Source organism: Perca fluviatilis, chromosome 14 (assembly GCF_010015445.1).
Source record: "Perca fluviatilis chromosome 14, GENO_Pfluv_1.0, whole genome shotgun sequence".
NCBI classification, from domain to species: domain Eukaryota; kingdom Metazoa; phylum Chordata; class Actinopteri; order Perciformes; family Percidae; genus Perca; species Perca fluviatilis.
The window spans coordinates 17,687,074-17,702,464 of NC_053125.1; the positions used below are offsets into that span (position 1 = coordinate 17,687,074).

At 40.4% G+C, this 15,391-nt stretch overlaps 1 protein-coding gene across 2 annotated transcripts in view; it reads right to left on the bottom strand.

Moving 5' to 3' along the window:
* Positions 1-15,391, bottom strand: part of stim2b (stromal interaction molecule 2b) — a 43,326-nt gene continuing 27,935 nt past the window's right edge. Inside the window, exons 3-12 of one of the 2 annotated variants that reach the window (XM_039823136.1) lie at positions 10,276-10,387; positions 8,244-8,355; positions 6,281-6,396; positions 5,925-6,102; positions 5,587-5,764; positions 4,975-5,136; positions 3,711-3,811; positions 2,758-2,996; positions 2,465-2,654; positions 1-1,293 (exon numbers count right to left, since the gene is read on the bottom strand). In XM_039823136.1, coding sequence (XP_039679070.1) covers positions 666-1,293; positions 2,465-2,654; positions 2,758-2,996; positions 3,711-3,811; positions 4,975-5,136; positions 5,587-5,764; positions 5,925-6,102; positions 6,281-6,396; positions 8,244-8,355; positions 10,276-10,387 — 2,016 coding nt within the window. In that variant the 3' untranslated portion in view covers positions 1-665. Of the gene's footprint in view, positions 1,294-2,410; positions 2,655-2,757; positions 2,997-3,710; positions 3,812-4,974; positions 5,137-5,586; positions 5,765-5,924; positions 6,103-6,280; positions 6,397-8,243; positions 8,356-10,275; positions 10,388-15,391 lie in introns of both variants that reach the window. The other variant, XM_039823135.1, reaches the window with a different exon arrangement.

Genomic DNA, 15,391 nt, shown 5'->3' on the forward strand with positions numbered 1-15,391 from the left:
GTAGTGCAACAAACTTAGCAGATTTTTTTTTTTTCTTCAAGGGAAATTAATCAAGTACATGAGTTAGGGACCTTAAACACTTCGCAAGATGCAATCCATAATTTGAACGGAGAGGATTAGTTAGGACACTTTGGAAAGAAATTGTCGAAATTGTGTTTTTAAGAAATCTTATGACCAGTTTTTCTTGGTGATATGCATGTGATGCTGTCACTGCTGAAAGTGTGTTTTAAATACTTTCAGTAGGAACAGCAAAAATCATTCTGTACTAAACAATACACATTTATGGCCTTCACCTTTAGACCCTTACACACAGTGACTTTTTGGTTCAAACCAAAATGAATAGAAAACAGTGAACAGGTCATGTGTTTTGGCTGTTCGGATGACAACTATCATGACCTTTGACCTTTCATTGACCTATGCAGGTTTCCCTGTGAGGCTACAAGTGAACTAAATAAAAAGGCATTATTGAAAAATAAGGCTACCAGTCTGAGGCGTTTAACGGCACACAGACTGAGCTACATTCCATCTTTGATGACAAAAAGAAGAAAATATGAGAGAAAATTCAATGTTTTAGCTTACAGTGATGTCCATTTTTTAGTATTAGGGCTAAAACAACTCTTTATATTTAATTTTTCTCTCTCATACACTATCTCACTCTGCAGGTTTTACTTTTTCTTCTTAAATAAGCTTTTGATTTTAGAGGAGGAGCGCTTGATTTTCTCTCCATTGTCGCTGGAGTCCTGGGAGGAGGTGCTCTGGAGCTTGGTTTCCCTTCCCACGCTCCGGCCCTCCGAGTCCAAGGAGGTAAGGGACGTGTTACGCCCCACATTGGGCAGCATGCTCGCGGGCAGCTGGCCGTAGCTGTAGGACTTCTCCAGGATGCCGTTGTACATGCCCTTACCCGTGGGAGAGGTGACGCTCCCCTGTGAGAAGGTTAGACTTTGGGACTCGGGTATAATGCGGGTGAGGTCGGGCGAGCCTCTTTGTGCAAACGGGTGGTGCTCCAAGGCCGGGGAAGGCGAGGTGGAGGGTGGGCCAGAGGGGGTGGGGGCTGGAGTGGGAGGAGGAGGCGTGGAGTCCCTGAGACTGCTGCTGCTGCTGCTGCTGCTAGTGTGGGACGTGGCGGGGTTTGACGCAGAAAGCTCCGAACTCTGGCTGAACAGCAGCAGCTCCTCGCGGGAGATCTTGCGGTACAGGGTGTCCGAGCCCGGTGTGCAGGGGTTGTGCAGCTGCTTTCGGCCCATGGAGGAGTTGAGAGAGTCTGTGTCGGAGCTGCCCTCCTGAGCCGATTCCCTGAGAGAGGAGTACAGACATACCACGGTCACAACTCAGACAGGCGAACAAATGAGAGCGATCCATAGTTTCCTAAATAATAAAAAGGTTTTTTTAAAGTTTTCAAAATGCAGCTAATTTGGCATGAAGGTCAGTGTGGACCTCCATTCCGAGTGGATTTTTTTTTTACAGCTCACCAAGGAGCAAAATCTGAAAAATCATCATGTGAATTTAATTTCAACTGTGAATTTGTACAACTTAAGCACAATATAAACAGAAGGAGAGGCTGCAATTTTGTGTCCCTTTCTTGTAGAGGGGCCTAGTGTCTGTGTCTACTTCTAACACGTTCTCCCCTCAATCAAATTACCATAAACTATTAAACAAAAAAGTTTTTCAATTTAATTAAGTTAATTTTTTTTTACAGCACAGGAGCACTGGTTGGTCTCTGGGGATATAATGAGGGTGCCATGTGCGGTATAGTCTCCTGTTTGATCCGTACTTAATGAGAACTTGGAGATGACATACTGTACACAATGCACAGAGGGCAGTAGATAGTTGGTCCCAAAGCAAACTAAATTTGTTAGAAAGTACCAAGATTCTGTGACATTTCTCAATATTGAGAGGCTGAAATTATAGTTTGTCCCATTATTGCATTATGTAATATTAATGCTTATATCCTAGCGCTTTACTACAGTAAGTAGTTTGGGCATCAATTCCCAAGAGCTTCTTATTTCATAATGCCAAACTAAAACGTATCCTGTCGGTGCTCAAGTCCTCAAAGTTACACATTTAAAACGATTAAAAATCTGGCAGTTTTTTTTGTTTTGCTAAATGTTTTTTCGTTAGTTACTGACTACCATTTGTCATGCACGAAAACTTTTTGAGTTTTCTTGGGGTTTAGTCTTTACTGACACATTAGTAAGGCAAATTGGGGACAAACTGCAGGAATTAAAGTGGACAGAAGATCCTGCATTCGCAAGATCTTGCTAATTAATTATGTTAGACATCAACTAATTATGGTGCAGGTTCCAGTAGAGGTAATTCATGCATCCTCCACATACTAGATGGCACCCGGTAACAAATGGCGCTGTTTAACCCCCAAGCGTAAAGCATCAGTGTGAGTGTCTGAATAAAACACCTGTGAGTCCAAACTGTAAAACCATTCCGCGGCGTTCCGGCCACCGCTACATACCCCCTCCTATCCGAGCTGAACAGGATGTGTTCGTCGTCTGCCTCGTGGCGATAGGAGAGGGACGAGCTGGCCATGGACAGCAGGTCGGGGTCTGGGGACATCATTGAGGACTGCGGAGAGCTCAGCAGGCTCCGGCGGGAACGACACAGGCTGCTGCTGCGGTTCAGCGAGGGCCGGATCATTGTGGCCGCTGGGGAAAAGTCAAGGAAGAGAAAACAGTGATATCATTTTATTTCACTACATTTTTCTGTATTAATTCATGCAGTCGCAAAATCCTCTGGCGTCTCACTCACATGTAAACTGTGGAATGATGGGAGGCGTGTCCTCGTCCAGATCATCCACTCCTCCTGCGATGGGGTAGGGAGGCACCGAGACTCGCGGCATGACCACCCAGCTGTGGTCTGAGTAGAGGCTGGCCGTCAGGCTCGGCAGCCCCGAGTTATTGACCACAGGGAAGTTGCAAAGCTTCTCAATCTGCTGCCAGCGGTGCAGCCGCTCCCTCAGGCACGCTGTTACCTCTGACAAGGCTTTCCTAAAAAAAAAAAAAACACTAGTGAGTGAGGAAAAGTTGCTCGATACACTTGTATCGAGCAAACATTAGCAAAGACGGCTTCTTGCTGGGTCTGAAACAGGATCACTCCCTGTTTCAGACCCAGCAAGAAGCCATCTTTGCTTTGATTCGTCAGGATTTAGACAGTTTTGGCAAACAAGTCTGCTGGTTATATTAGGATATTGGACTTGTGCCTATTGAAGTAGTCATGCAGAAGATTCAACTTTGTTCTCTCTTTAATGTAATTCCTTTTCCTTGGCTTTAAAAACACAAAGGAATTATTTATCTCAGTGCCAGAGCATGGATTATACAAGACTTTATTAAATATATCAGGAATAAAGGTTTGGGTGTCTACCTAAAAAATGTAAAAGCATTATGTGGTCAAATGTGTGAACTTGACATAACACAGTCAGATATTGTCACTGCTTGGGTTTTTTTCTAATAAGGTGAGTACTAAAGAATTAAGCTCTGAACAAACAAAGCAAATTTGCTGTAAAATGGCACCTTAGCCTCATTTGATCTATCAGCAGATTCTGACTAGTACATGCCATATATTCATATACATCTAAAAGTAATACACACTGCAAACAACACTACAGCTGCTGTGCTTAGTGACATATTGATCATCGTAAATATCCTGAACATGACATCTGAACATTGTGTGTGTGTGTCTGTGTGTGTGTGTGTGTTTCTTACTTTGCTTCTAGTATCTTGTGGTCCACCTCATCCAGTGATGAGCTGTGAGCTACATGAAGGGTTCCGAACACAGAACCTCTTTTCTTCTTTATTTTCTCTGCCTAATTAAAAAACCCACAAAACATTTATCTATTATTAGTCAGACTGGCATGGCCCCAAAGAATTCTTCCGTAACCCGGACTAATGAGGCTCTCAGGTTTGTAAACAGCTCTTCAACAGGCCTGATTTCAGGTCACAACAAACAGAAACGTGGCTGATGTCAACTCATTAATCAAAAAAGCAATCTGTTTTTTAGTCCACCCCAACTTGAAGGTTTGATGTGAATTTGCAGCCCAAGTTAATCGAGTTTGGCCAGAAAGTAAGAAAAATAAACTTAATTTGGCCACATTAAAAAAACTAATTAGAAAAATGGAACCATTCACTATATTAATTCTGCTGTCAATGCCAGAAGAACATAGTTATATTTATCATGCTTATGTTTAACTGTTGAATTAGAAAAAATATGTTTGAAATCATACTTGAAAATGAATCCAATGGCTTGAAATGTGATTAAAACAAATTTTAAATGTCCTGATTCACATTCAACTTCCTTTGTCTCCATTTCTGCATTTTAGGTGTTCAGCTGAAGACTGGATCCACCCCTTCTCTTCAGTTGACCAGCCAAAATATTACACTAGTAATATTTTACACTACTTTTACTGCTATTACACTGCTTTTAAACAATGCTGGCTGTCTACAAGAGAGCAGACTAATGTGCTGAGCTCTCCCTGCAGCCCAGCACTTAATAGTACCAGTAAACATGATTCAGTGCTCTTTTACCACGTGGAGACAAAAAGAGATGAGCAAGGCACCACTCTGTGTACTTTAGTTTGTGAAAGCGATGAGGGTAGGGTCTAAATTTTGGCAGCTTTTTATATTAAATTGTCTCCTGCCAGTCAACACCCAGGACATAAAAGTCTCCTACAGCTATGGATATGTGTCTTAGAAAAGTCAAACCTAAGGTAAGGTGATCTTTTTCGATTTCACACAATTTTATTAACATTTACAAAGTACCTGAAATCAAATACATTCATTCCACAATTCAAATTTAAATACAGTAAAATTCTCTGCTTGACCTCCTTTCACAGGGTAATTTCCATGATCATGCTGAACATCACAAATCACATGAAGCTCAACACCTTGTGTGATGTGTAAAACATTGCTAACCAACCCTACCTGCTTTATAATCCTATGTTGTAATACATAAATCAATAAATTAAGTTACCTCGTCTTTGGCGATGCACAGCTGAAACTCAGCATTCTGTTTCTTGATGTTGTAGTATTGGACCTCCACCTCATGTGTGAGCTGGAGCCACTTCTGGAGAGCTTCAGGCACCGAGCGCTCCGAATGCATCTCCTTCTCTGCTCGCTTTAGGGCCTTTCGCACCTACACAGGAGCAACAGCGTCGGGTTAAATTCCCTGTCAAATATTTTAAAACTTTTCCCACGAGATCATTGTGGGGGCGCATTTCAAATGAACTGCATTCACTGTGTAAAAAGGAGTCCAACGCTGGCTCGTCTGCGAGTCAAGAACTCATTACAGAGAGAAACTCTCTCCGACATAAAGTTGCTGTATTTTTTATGTGATGAGAAATGGAAACATCTTGTGGTTACGCAAAGGAGGTATTTTGTGGAATTTAACAAGAAGAATATGAAATGTATCTTTTTATTTCAAGGTGTTCTAGCAGCAGTAATGAACACATTTACATTCATATACAGTGAATATACTGGCCATTTCAGTAGAATATGGAGATATGGTGCATTTTAAAATTTGAATAACAATACATCTGTTTTCCCAGAGGCATTCAGGGGCAATAGGCAGTCTGGGAAGCCCTACCTGTACTAGCTCTTCCTCAGCATATTTGAGCCGGCTGAGTTCACATTCAGCGCCCTCTCGCAGCTCTCGAAGCCTGTGAGCCTCCGTTTTGGCCCCATTGATCTCATCCCTCATCTTCTGCTCGAGGTTCTGCTTCTCTACGGCCACCGTCCGGTTCTCCTCCTGAGCCTTTTCCAGCCTGGGAGATGAGAGGAAAAAGACAAAATGTAGATTTAGTCAAATGTTAACACGCAGAATTTCTACACAGGGTGGAGAAGCTAAGAAAGTGAAAATCTAAGCTCCATTTCTTTCCCTATCTCATTATATATGTGCACATCTGAAACGTTAGCTTCTCTTACCGGCTCTGTAGGTCTAACAGGCTTTGCTCAGCATTTTGCAGGCTCTCCAGATCCTTCATCATCTGAGAAATGTGTACCTTGCTGCACTTGTTCTGCACATAGGCAAACCAGCAGCCCCCGACACCAATCACTATGGAGACCATCAGGACAAAGTCTTTCATCAAGTTATGCTGTGGACCTGCGGAGGGACAGAGGAACGGGACACGATAGGTGGATTTTTAGCAAATGCTGTTTCATGTAATTGTTCTGGCTGCACAAATTGAGAGTATGGGCACAACAAATGTCCAAGCTGTTATTCATGAATAGCAATGGTCTAATTGATATGTTTTTGGTTTTGAAATACATTGCATACTTACGGAGAGGAGGGCCAAAAAGCACTGCATCTAGTGCCTTTAGGTTTAGTTTTTGTTTATGCCGCTGGTCTAATATCTTCAGCTGCATCGACATAAACGACGGTTCATTTGCCGCTATTCTGAAACATGGAGAAAAACAAAAATCTGCATTGAATACTGAGTGACTTCCAACACAGTCAGATTTGAACAATTTAGTGTATAGTGTGCATTAGATTTGTCCTAAGTATTTGTCTGTAACAATTAGCATTTTTGAATGTGTTGTGACAGAACTTCTTTTAACTTTAGCGCAGGGTTGTAACCTTATGTAATGATAAACATTGTGGATGGTGTTAAAGGTTGCAGACTGAATAAAACATTATAGGAACTCATATCAGTAATACCAATGTATCAGTATTTATATGATGATTAACGTTTTGCAGTTATAGGGGAGCATTTACTAAGCCTACTGAAAATGTTCCAATTTATTAGGGTATTAACGAGGCGAGTGATCTGATTTGTAGAAGGTGCAGCTAAAAAAGACCTGATGCCAGTCTGTTTTGACACTAAAACACAAGAGAAAAAGTGTTCTCCGCTGCTGAAATTGGAAAGGTGGTTAAAGAGCAAACACTTTTGGAACTGCAAGAGTACGGTCAGCTCAATAAAAAGATCCGTGATTGATGAATGAATTATATAAGAATACATTCTTTACTGCTGTTCACCAAGTGTTTTCATTGACGTCTCACCACCACCACCACCATCTTAAAGGCTCAGACAACATGGCAGCCTGTGGAAACTGTACCCCCTTGCTCTGACATCACTTCATGAGTCAGCGCCAATGGGCACTGTGGCGTAACATGAAACCCCTCAATAACCCCACCGCCCACCCCTCTGTCTACTCATGCCGCACATGCAGTTTGCAGCGGGTCACATGTGATGTCAGCACTGAGATTACTTTGTTAACTTAATTTCATCTTTACTAGGAATTTTGGCTATATTCTGCAAGCTTTGAAAGACTAAACTAAGACATTAGGATTAACTATACAGAGGGCAGGAAAAGTCAAGCACATCACTCTGGGGAAAAGAAAAAAATACATTTACAGATTGCAATGTGACGACAAGTGATCTGGCCTACAATGTCTACAAGCAGTAAGAAACCTTTTCTAATACAACAATAGAGGAACGAAGACACTGAGGTGAGCAATCTACCTGTCTTTTTCCCCGTGTGTTTCCTTTTATGACCAGCAGTGGGCAGCATTAAACAGAGTAATGAAAACTGAAGGTGCCTTTGGGTATTGTAACAGAGATCATAACAGTGTTGCTGCTCATAAACACACTTCGCTGCTCGCCAACAGCGAAGCAAAACATCTCATTTAGAGGCAACGAAATGACATGAAGCACTTGTAACATCTGCCATTAAAATGCAGAACAATTATAATGAATAGTTATCTTATTATCAGCGTCACTGAAGGAGAACAGGGATGCACTGCTCCTGTAAGCGATGAAGTGAGTAAGACATTAGGCTCTTCTAATGTCTCTATTTTGTGCCTCCTCTTTTCCTCCGTCCTCCTGCCTGTGACCCAGAAATCGATCTCCGGGCGCCATCTTGAAGGATTATGCATAAATGCATCTCGAGGAGAGAGGAGCTATGAGCGAGGATGCACAGGTATAGCCATTGCGGAAGTCTTTTCGGCACCCGTGTTGATAAAAGAGGCGTCACACACAGCTGGAATATACAAACCATCAGCTGTGCCAGACATCATATTTAATTGACATTGCTTTAAAATGACGGCTCCTAAGCACAGATGTCTCATTTCGTTAAATGCCTGTGGCCTTGACTCCTCTCTCCTAAGGTCTCTTCCTTTGCCTCCTCCGCTTACATCTCAGGCAGGAGGGACTAAGACGCAAAGAGAGGAGGCGAGGAAAGGAATCGAGGATGTACAAACTGAGAAGTGAGAAGAGGGAATTGTGTGAGGTAAGCGGTACGAACCGAGGTAAAGTGTTCCCCGTGACCCGGAAGTCCCGGAAGTGCTTTTCATACTGCGGCAGCTCCACCGACTCCTTCAGCCACTGCACTGTGTGATCCACGGTCCAGTTGTGGACTGAATCAGGAGACAGAAAAGGGAAACGATTAACATCATTACTTTGATGTCAAGCACTTAGCTGATGCATTTTATCAAGAGAGTAACAGACGTTTAAGAATAAATAGTGGTGGAAGAAATAATAAGGTCCTTTACTTCAGTACAAGTACCAATAAAACAAGTAAAAGTCCCTGTGACTGATACATTACATATATATTTTTTATCATTAGGTAGGTTAACAAATGCATCATTGCTTAAGCAGAATATTGCTGTTGTATCTGGTCAAGGTGGAGCTAGTTTTAGCTACTTTATATACCATTAGGCAGTTGTATCCATTGGTTCCCAACCTAGGCGTCGGACCCCTTCCAAAGGTCATGAGATAAACAAATTTATACTTGTTTTGGGAGCTTTCTTTAATCTTTGCTTTTATGAAATATTGTCAAGTTGTACCTCTTTGAACAGTTACTCAAATGAAACCATCTGAGACATTTAGAGGGGAAGAACTCTTTGGTAATCCTCTTACAACACATTGACCACTGGTTTAACCTTCTGTACACTGTCACAAGCGTATGTTTTTTGGTGTAAAATCTTAATCTTAAAAAGTACCTAAAGTACTGTGTTTGAGGGGTGTTTGAAGATAAACCACATATGTGTTTAAAAAAGAAGAAGAGGACTTTGGGTCAAATGCTGTCCCCATCTGAAATTCAAACAGGAGAAGGAGAGGAGCGTGGGGGAAACAACTTTTTGAAGATGTATTAATTGCAATAATATAATTAAATCTACAAGCTTCATTGTGCCATTTACAGGGGAAGTTTGTTTGAGCAAAAATAAAATTAAAAGCACTTGCCACAAGCTTTCGAATAATTATAATAACAGCAGTAACTGAATTATCATTTACTCGGAATCACAGATGGTTCCCTTGAATAAATAAGCCCTTAACCATAAATGACCGTCTGCTTACTTATATTTTTATATCACTAAATTATTTCGTTACATTCTGCGGAGCAATATGACCTTGAGTGTACATCATTGTTGACATTCTCCTGCAGCCCTTGAAGCAAAAGTTCACTTAAGCTTTTAGAGAATTGGTGAGTCACTTTCGGTGCTGACAAGGATCCTGTCAAAGGGATCGTCAAGGAAGATGGCTTATGAAACCACCGTATCAAGAGGATGACTTACCTGCTGCTGAGTTTTGCCGACCGGATACGGCAAACGTTTAATCTATCAACTAGCTCCGCTACCTTCTTCGTTGCTCTGGTTGGTTGTATTGTACTGTATTGCGTGCAGTGGGAATTTGACAGACAACCGTTTATCCCGCCCCTCAGATTGAGCCCTGTCAATGGTGAGTTCCCAGACCCAACATCTTGATGTGGGTCTGGCTTGTCAGGCTAGTCGTCTGGTATATTTATGTAGTAATGTGTGTCCCTTGCGCTTTATGCTGCCTGGGGAAGGTAAGATGGGACAGCTGTGAATAAATAATTCTCCCAACAAACAAAACTTGTAATTGGGGTACTGGGAATTTAGTTTATATTTTATGTATGTTTGTTATTCTTTATCATTTTTATTTTTTTATTTTCTCTTGTATCATCTTATATGTAGGACAGAAAATGTAGAAGCATTTGTGTTCGTGACCGTGGGGCAGAGACACTTGGACAGTTTTTATCCAAGAGCCATCATTGAACTGAACAAAATCAAACATTTCCCCACCTTGGTGTCATGAACTGAATGCGCAATAATACAACCCGTGCTATACTGTTTACATGCTTTTAAAAATTTGTTTGTATATTTATTGACTGGGAGGACTGTGCACGAATGTATCTTAGAGTATTTATTTGTGTATTTATTACTTTGTACTTTTATATTCAGGCACGGCACAGCAAATTTTGTTGTACACAAGCTTGTGTAATGACAGTAAAGTCTATTCTACTTCTCTTGCTTTACCTTCAGAGGTCTTCCAGCCCTTCCACAGCTCCTCCACAGTGATGTGCTGGTCTTCACGGTGCAGGTTGCTGTGTTTGTTGGTTTGCTGCTGCTTCATGTCTTCTATTATAAACTAGAAAATAAAGAGAGATCGGATTGAGTTTTCTAGGCTTTATAGAAACATCACAACTTTTTTGGTTTGCAGCATTTTAACATGAGTGTTTTATCCTAAGAACTCTGGGGGAGATGCAGACGGCTGCGCTTGTCTGTGTATGTCCATGTGTGGTTTTGACAGAGAGCTGTAGAGGATAAGCTTTGCCTCAAAGTCTGGCTTTGGATCACACACACACACACACACACACACACACACACACACACACACACACACACACACACACACACACACACACACACACACACACACACACACACACACACACACACACACACACACACACACACACACACACGTTCTTTTTCACTCTCCTTTCTTCCTTTTAGGGACTTTGAAAAGAGAAAGAGACCTATGACGGAGGCACCACTTCCACCTGTGTGTGAATGTGTGTGCGTTTCCGGCTGTCCTCCTTTGGTAGTTCAGAACTAATTGCCCCTACAGAGAAAGCCATAGCAATCAAACCCACCAAAGAATTACCAGAAAAGCAGCAGCATTAACAACAAGGGAAAGAATGTGTATGTGTACGCTTTTGTTTCCTTGATTAAATAAAAGAAGATATTACCTCTACAAGTACCCCTTAAATTAACAAGTAAAGCAAACAAGCATATTCCCAAAAATGTTCAACTATTCCTTAAATGTACCTCCTTTTATCTGAGGATATGCTCTTTTCAAAGCCTAAATTATTAATCCAACGAAATTCCTAAAAATGTCTTAATACTTACATTAAACCTACCCAAATCTGTTAGTTTATTCCATGGACTACTGGTAGATAAACTATGCTGAAGTTGCTTGCAAAAATCTAATATAAATATAATACATATTTTGAATGTTGCTAAGGGACACAGAGAAGAGCTTAGCTGGTAGAATCACTAGTTAATATGCCTAAGCAAATGCGTAAATTTACAGAGGAGTTAAAAGTTCCTGAGTTTTCAACCTTAGTTGTGATCAGTGGGGAGCTGAATGTGCTGTATGTAGTGCTAGCATGTACTGCCTGTTCATGTCAGACTCAGCAGCAAACAAAAGGGTTCTACAAGCTCAGAGCTGTTAGAGGAGAAAACTCATCAGCAACACAGAGAGACTACAGTAGTTTAAATCATGTAAGAGTGACTGTTGTAGCTGCAGCTAAGGGTGTTTTGACATTTCACATCATCGTGAATCACAATGGTTACAGATCAATGACTTTCACATCTGACTTGATAGATCAGCACACCCAGATTCCAACACAGCTTGAAAAATGTCATGTGCCTGCGCTTTGAGACAGACGTTATCATTAATGCTTGACTAGACCAAATCCCTTTGAAATAGTCCTAAAAGCATTTGAAGATACATCGTGGACAACTGCATTCATCATGACATGCATGTCATTTTCAAAATCCACCAGTATGTTCACACATCAATGCTATGTATACAGAGAGTCTGAAAGGAGAGCTGTGAGTATGACATTGAATACATAATGGCAGTCTGGAGTTGAGAGGCAACAAATGTTTGGAGCACTGAACAAACTAAAAAACAAATCTCGCTGTGATCAAGAGGAGTTTGAAAATGTCCTCTGTAAATGTCACTTCTGGCACATGCACTCACATTCTCAACACATGTTCAAGAGATGGGAAGGGGTGATACTTAAGAGTGAAGAAAAAACTGTGCACCCAATGCTTTGTGAACACAAAATCTGGCGTACATTACATTAAAAATGATTAGTGGACATTGTAAAAGGGTGAAAATGTATGTGCTAGTTCAAATGTCGGTATAAGATATGCCTGGATGTGTCAATGCCACGAGACCTCTTCCTGCATTTGGCTGAATCGGAATCTCCAGGTTGTGGCATAAGGGAGTTCCAACCGGAGATGTAAAGTGTTTTTTATCAGTAGTCCAATTTAACCTTCACAAACAAACCAGGTGTGTGACGCAGGATACTGGAGCCAGTCACGTATGTGTGAGGCAATTCATACGGAACATGGGTCCACAACTAAACTTTTGAATCCCTATATCAAATTGTTTCTTTGGGTAGGAGACAATTGTGTGTTGGTGATAATTTTGTGAACAAAATAATCTGTAGTTTTTTTTATTTCTCTCAAAACTGTACTGTACTTAGGCACAGCGCTGCTTGACAATGCCAACTCGCTATGTGCCATGTTCACCAGTTTAGTTTAGCATGTTAGCATGCTAACATTTACCAATTCACACTAACAGGTATTTTGTCATCAAGTAATGGTCAAATTGAAATTGCGTCCTGATGAGTGAAAAGTTAAGAGATCACCAAATTTATGAGGGGGAATATGTTCACTAAGTTTCATGGCAATCCATACAATAGTTGTTTAGATATTTTAGTTTGGAACATATTGGTAGACTGACTGACCTAAAATAATCCTTAGTTGTACCCTGTGATCACCCACGTCAAAAGATTTTTTAGGGTCTGAAAAGCTCTTTTACTACATCAGTGGTCGACAAAATACTCTGAGAGGCATGAAAACTTTGCACAGTGTTTTCTCCTTCTTCTTACTCAATACAAATGCAAATGAGTCACTGACTTAAAGCCAGGAACCAACTAAAGAAACCAAATGCTGAGTCATTGGAGGGACCACAATGTGTGCAATACTAGTACAAACAAATGTCTTGCAAAGCCTTTAATGCTCACTGTACTTTATGAGAAATGAATAACTGCTGGCAAAGATGCAAACTTTGCCAGAGCACATGAACAAGAATAGAAAAGGCTTGATGAATAAAAAGGTCTCTTTATGGCCATTAAAGAAACCTATTTTTTTGAAAAAGTTTTAAATGTCTATGTATATTTGTTAATTATTTCAATGTCTTCATTTTATTCTCAGATATTAGAACATTTGTAATCTCATCTCAAGTTAACTGGGGTAAATTTGGTAAATATTTAATATTTTAGTTAATTATTACTTCTCCACAGGTTTTCTTGTTTGAAATCCAACAAGAAAACAACAATCTGACTTAATTAAAGACATACTGTGTAACAGATAAGGTACAAATGATCCAAGTACACCTTTTTGCACTTGTTAAATACAGATTACTTGACCTAAAAAAAATACTGAGAGTATTCAAAGTGAATGTAATTAGTTCAAGTGCTGCCATCTTATTATAAAACTAATTGCGGGCAGACTGGTGAAACAGCTTTGCATATGGTCAAAGACAGCTTTGTGATGCTTTATGGAGTCATTAAATATGTGGTGAGCCACACATAGAAAGATAGGTCTTTGTCTGGGAGCCTTGTGGTCTTTGTGGCTAAGAGTTTAGCGTGATAGCTGTGATAATTACGGCCATGGTGTGTAGCCTACTGAAATGTCAAAGGGAGAAGAAATTCCTGCAAGAAAAGTGGTATCAAGATTGTGTTTACACTTTGTATGATAGAGACAGAGTGACAATAGTCAAGACCAACAGTCAGTCCTGAAAAGACAATAATACGTACACATATATTATACAGACAGAGGCCTAGCACAGACAGTGTATGACACATGGTCAGACACACACAGCAGCAAACAAAGACATATTTGTTTCAATCAGATTCCAGATCGCGGGGAGCTGGCTGAGTTCAAGACTCTTCCCATGAGCCTCTGCTCTCTCCAACAGTTGAATGCGACTCTATTCACCCCTGATATCTACTGCATCAGTCCATCTGTCTACATCTACTCATCTAATTTACTGAAAGTTATTACATCCATCATGAACAGGAAATTATTTTCTTTTACTCAACAGCACACCTCAACATTAATCAAACCCTGTGAAACTGCAGGCATTTGGTTATTAGATTGATTAATTATTATCAATCTGTTATAAATTTGGGACAAAAAGTATGCTGTGTTATGATTTATGAAATGTGTGAACTACTTGGAGCATAACTGATTTATCACACATGACAGCTGGGCAGACTCAATTGTGAAGCCATCACTCGTATGTTAAGATCTTCCTCGTGCTTTTCCTGGTTTTCCAGTGAAGCCTTTGTTACTTTGCCCAAGATCTAAGTGGGTGTCTTTGCATAACATGTGTTCTGTTTTTAGACATTTTAAAACTACCTGTTTTTGTGACACAAAATCAACTCCTGATTTTAGGAAGTTCTTCTCAGAGAGGCAGATGTGTGAGAGACGTGTATTTCAGTTTGTAGGGTGACCTTGTAGAATAGACTGAACAATGAATCCAACAGAGCCATAATATTATACCGTTCAAAAACAGATTAAAGAAAACAATACTTGACCAATACAGAAAAGAGGAGACCTAAATATAGGAATTTAAATGTAATGTAAGTGTATAGTTGTATGTTGTTGTAAGTGCTGTATGACCTACAATTTTGTATCCTTTATATGCATATCTTATCTATTTGATTGATCTGTAATAATATGCTTTTGTGAAGTAGGGGCAGGACTATATAAGCATTATGCTTCCGCCTGCTCCTTCTCGAACTTATCTTTTGTTTTTCTTTGGTGGAAGCTGATTTGTCTGTTTGTGTTTTTATCTTTGTGTTTTGTTTCCTTTTTTTCTATTACAACATACTGTTTATTCAAGATAAATAATAAAAAAAATCAATAAATGTCTGACTGTATCACTTTCGAAGGTCTAAATTACAAAAAGCTGTAACACTTTCTCAGTTCCAACGCCAATTCAACATGTTGAATCTGACAAAAAAAAGCCGATGAGACACACAGTAAGAACTAGGGCGACAGACGTTCACCGACGGCCCAACTTGGACCCACAAGTCCACCAACAGCCAACCGTCTCCGTGGTGGTGTGTCAGGGCCTTTAGAGAAAAAGAAATGTATTTTTGGGTAACTTGATTGTAACTTGAAACATTCCCAGACAAGTCAACAAACCCCATCTTGAACCTCCTTTCTATAGATACAACCTAGACGGTCAATTAGCCTCCTCAAGTTTCTTCTGTTCATACGCAACTAAACAGTAAGTTATATATACAGTAGGCTCGAACAGATGTAGAACTCGCATGCAAGC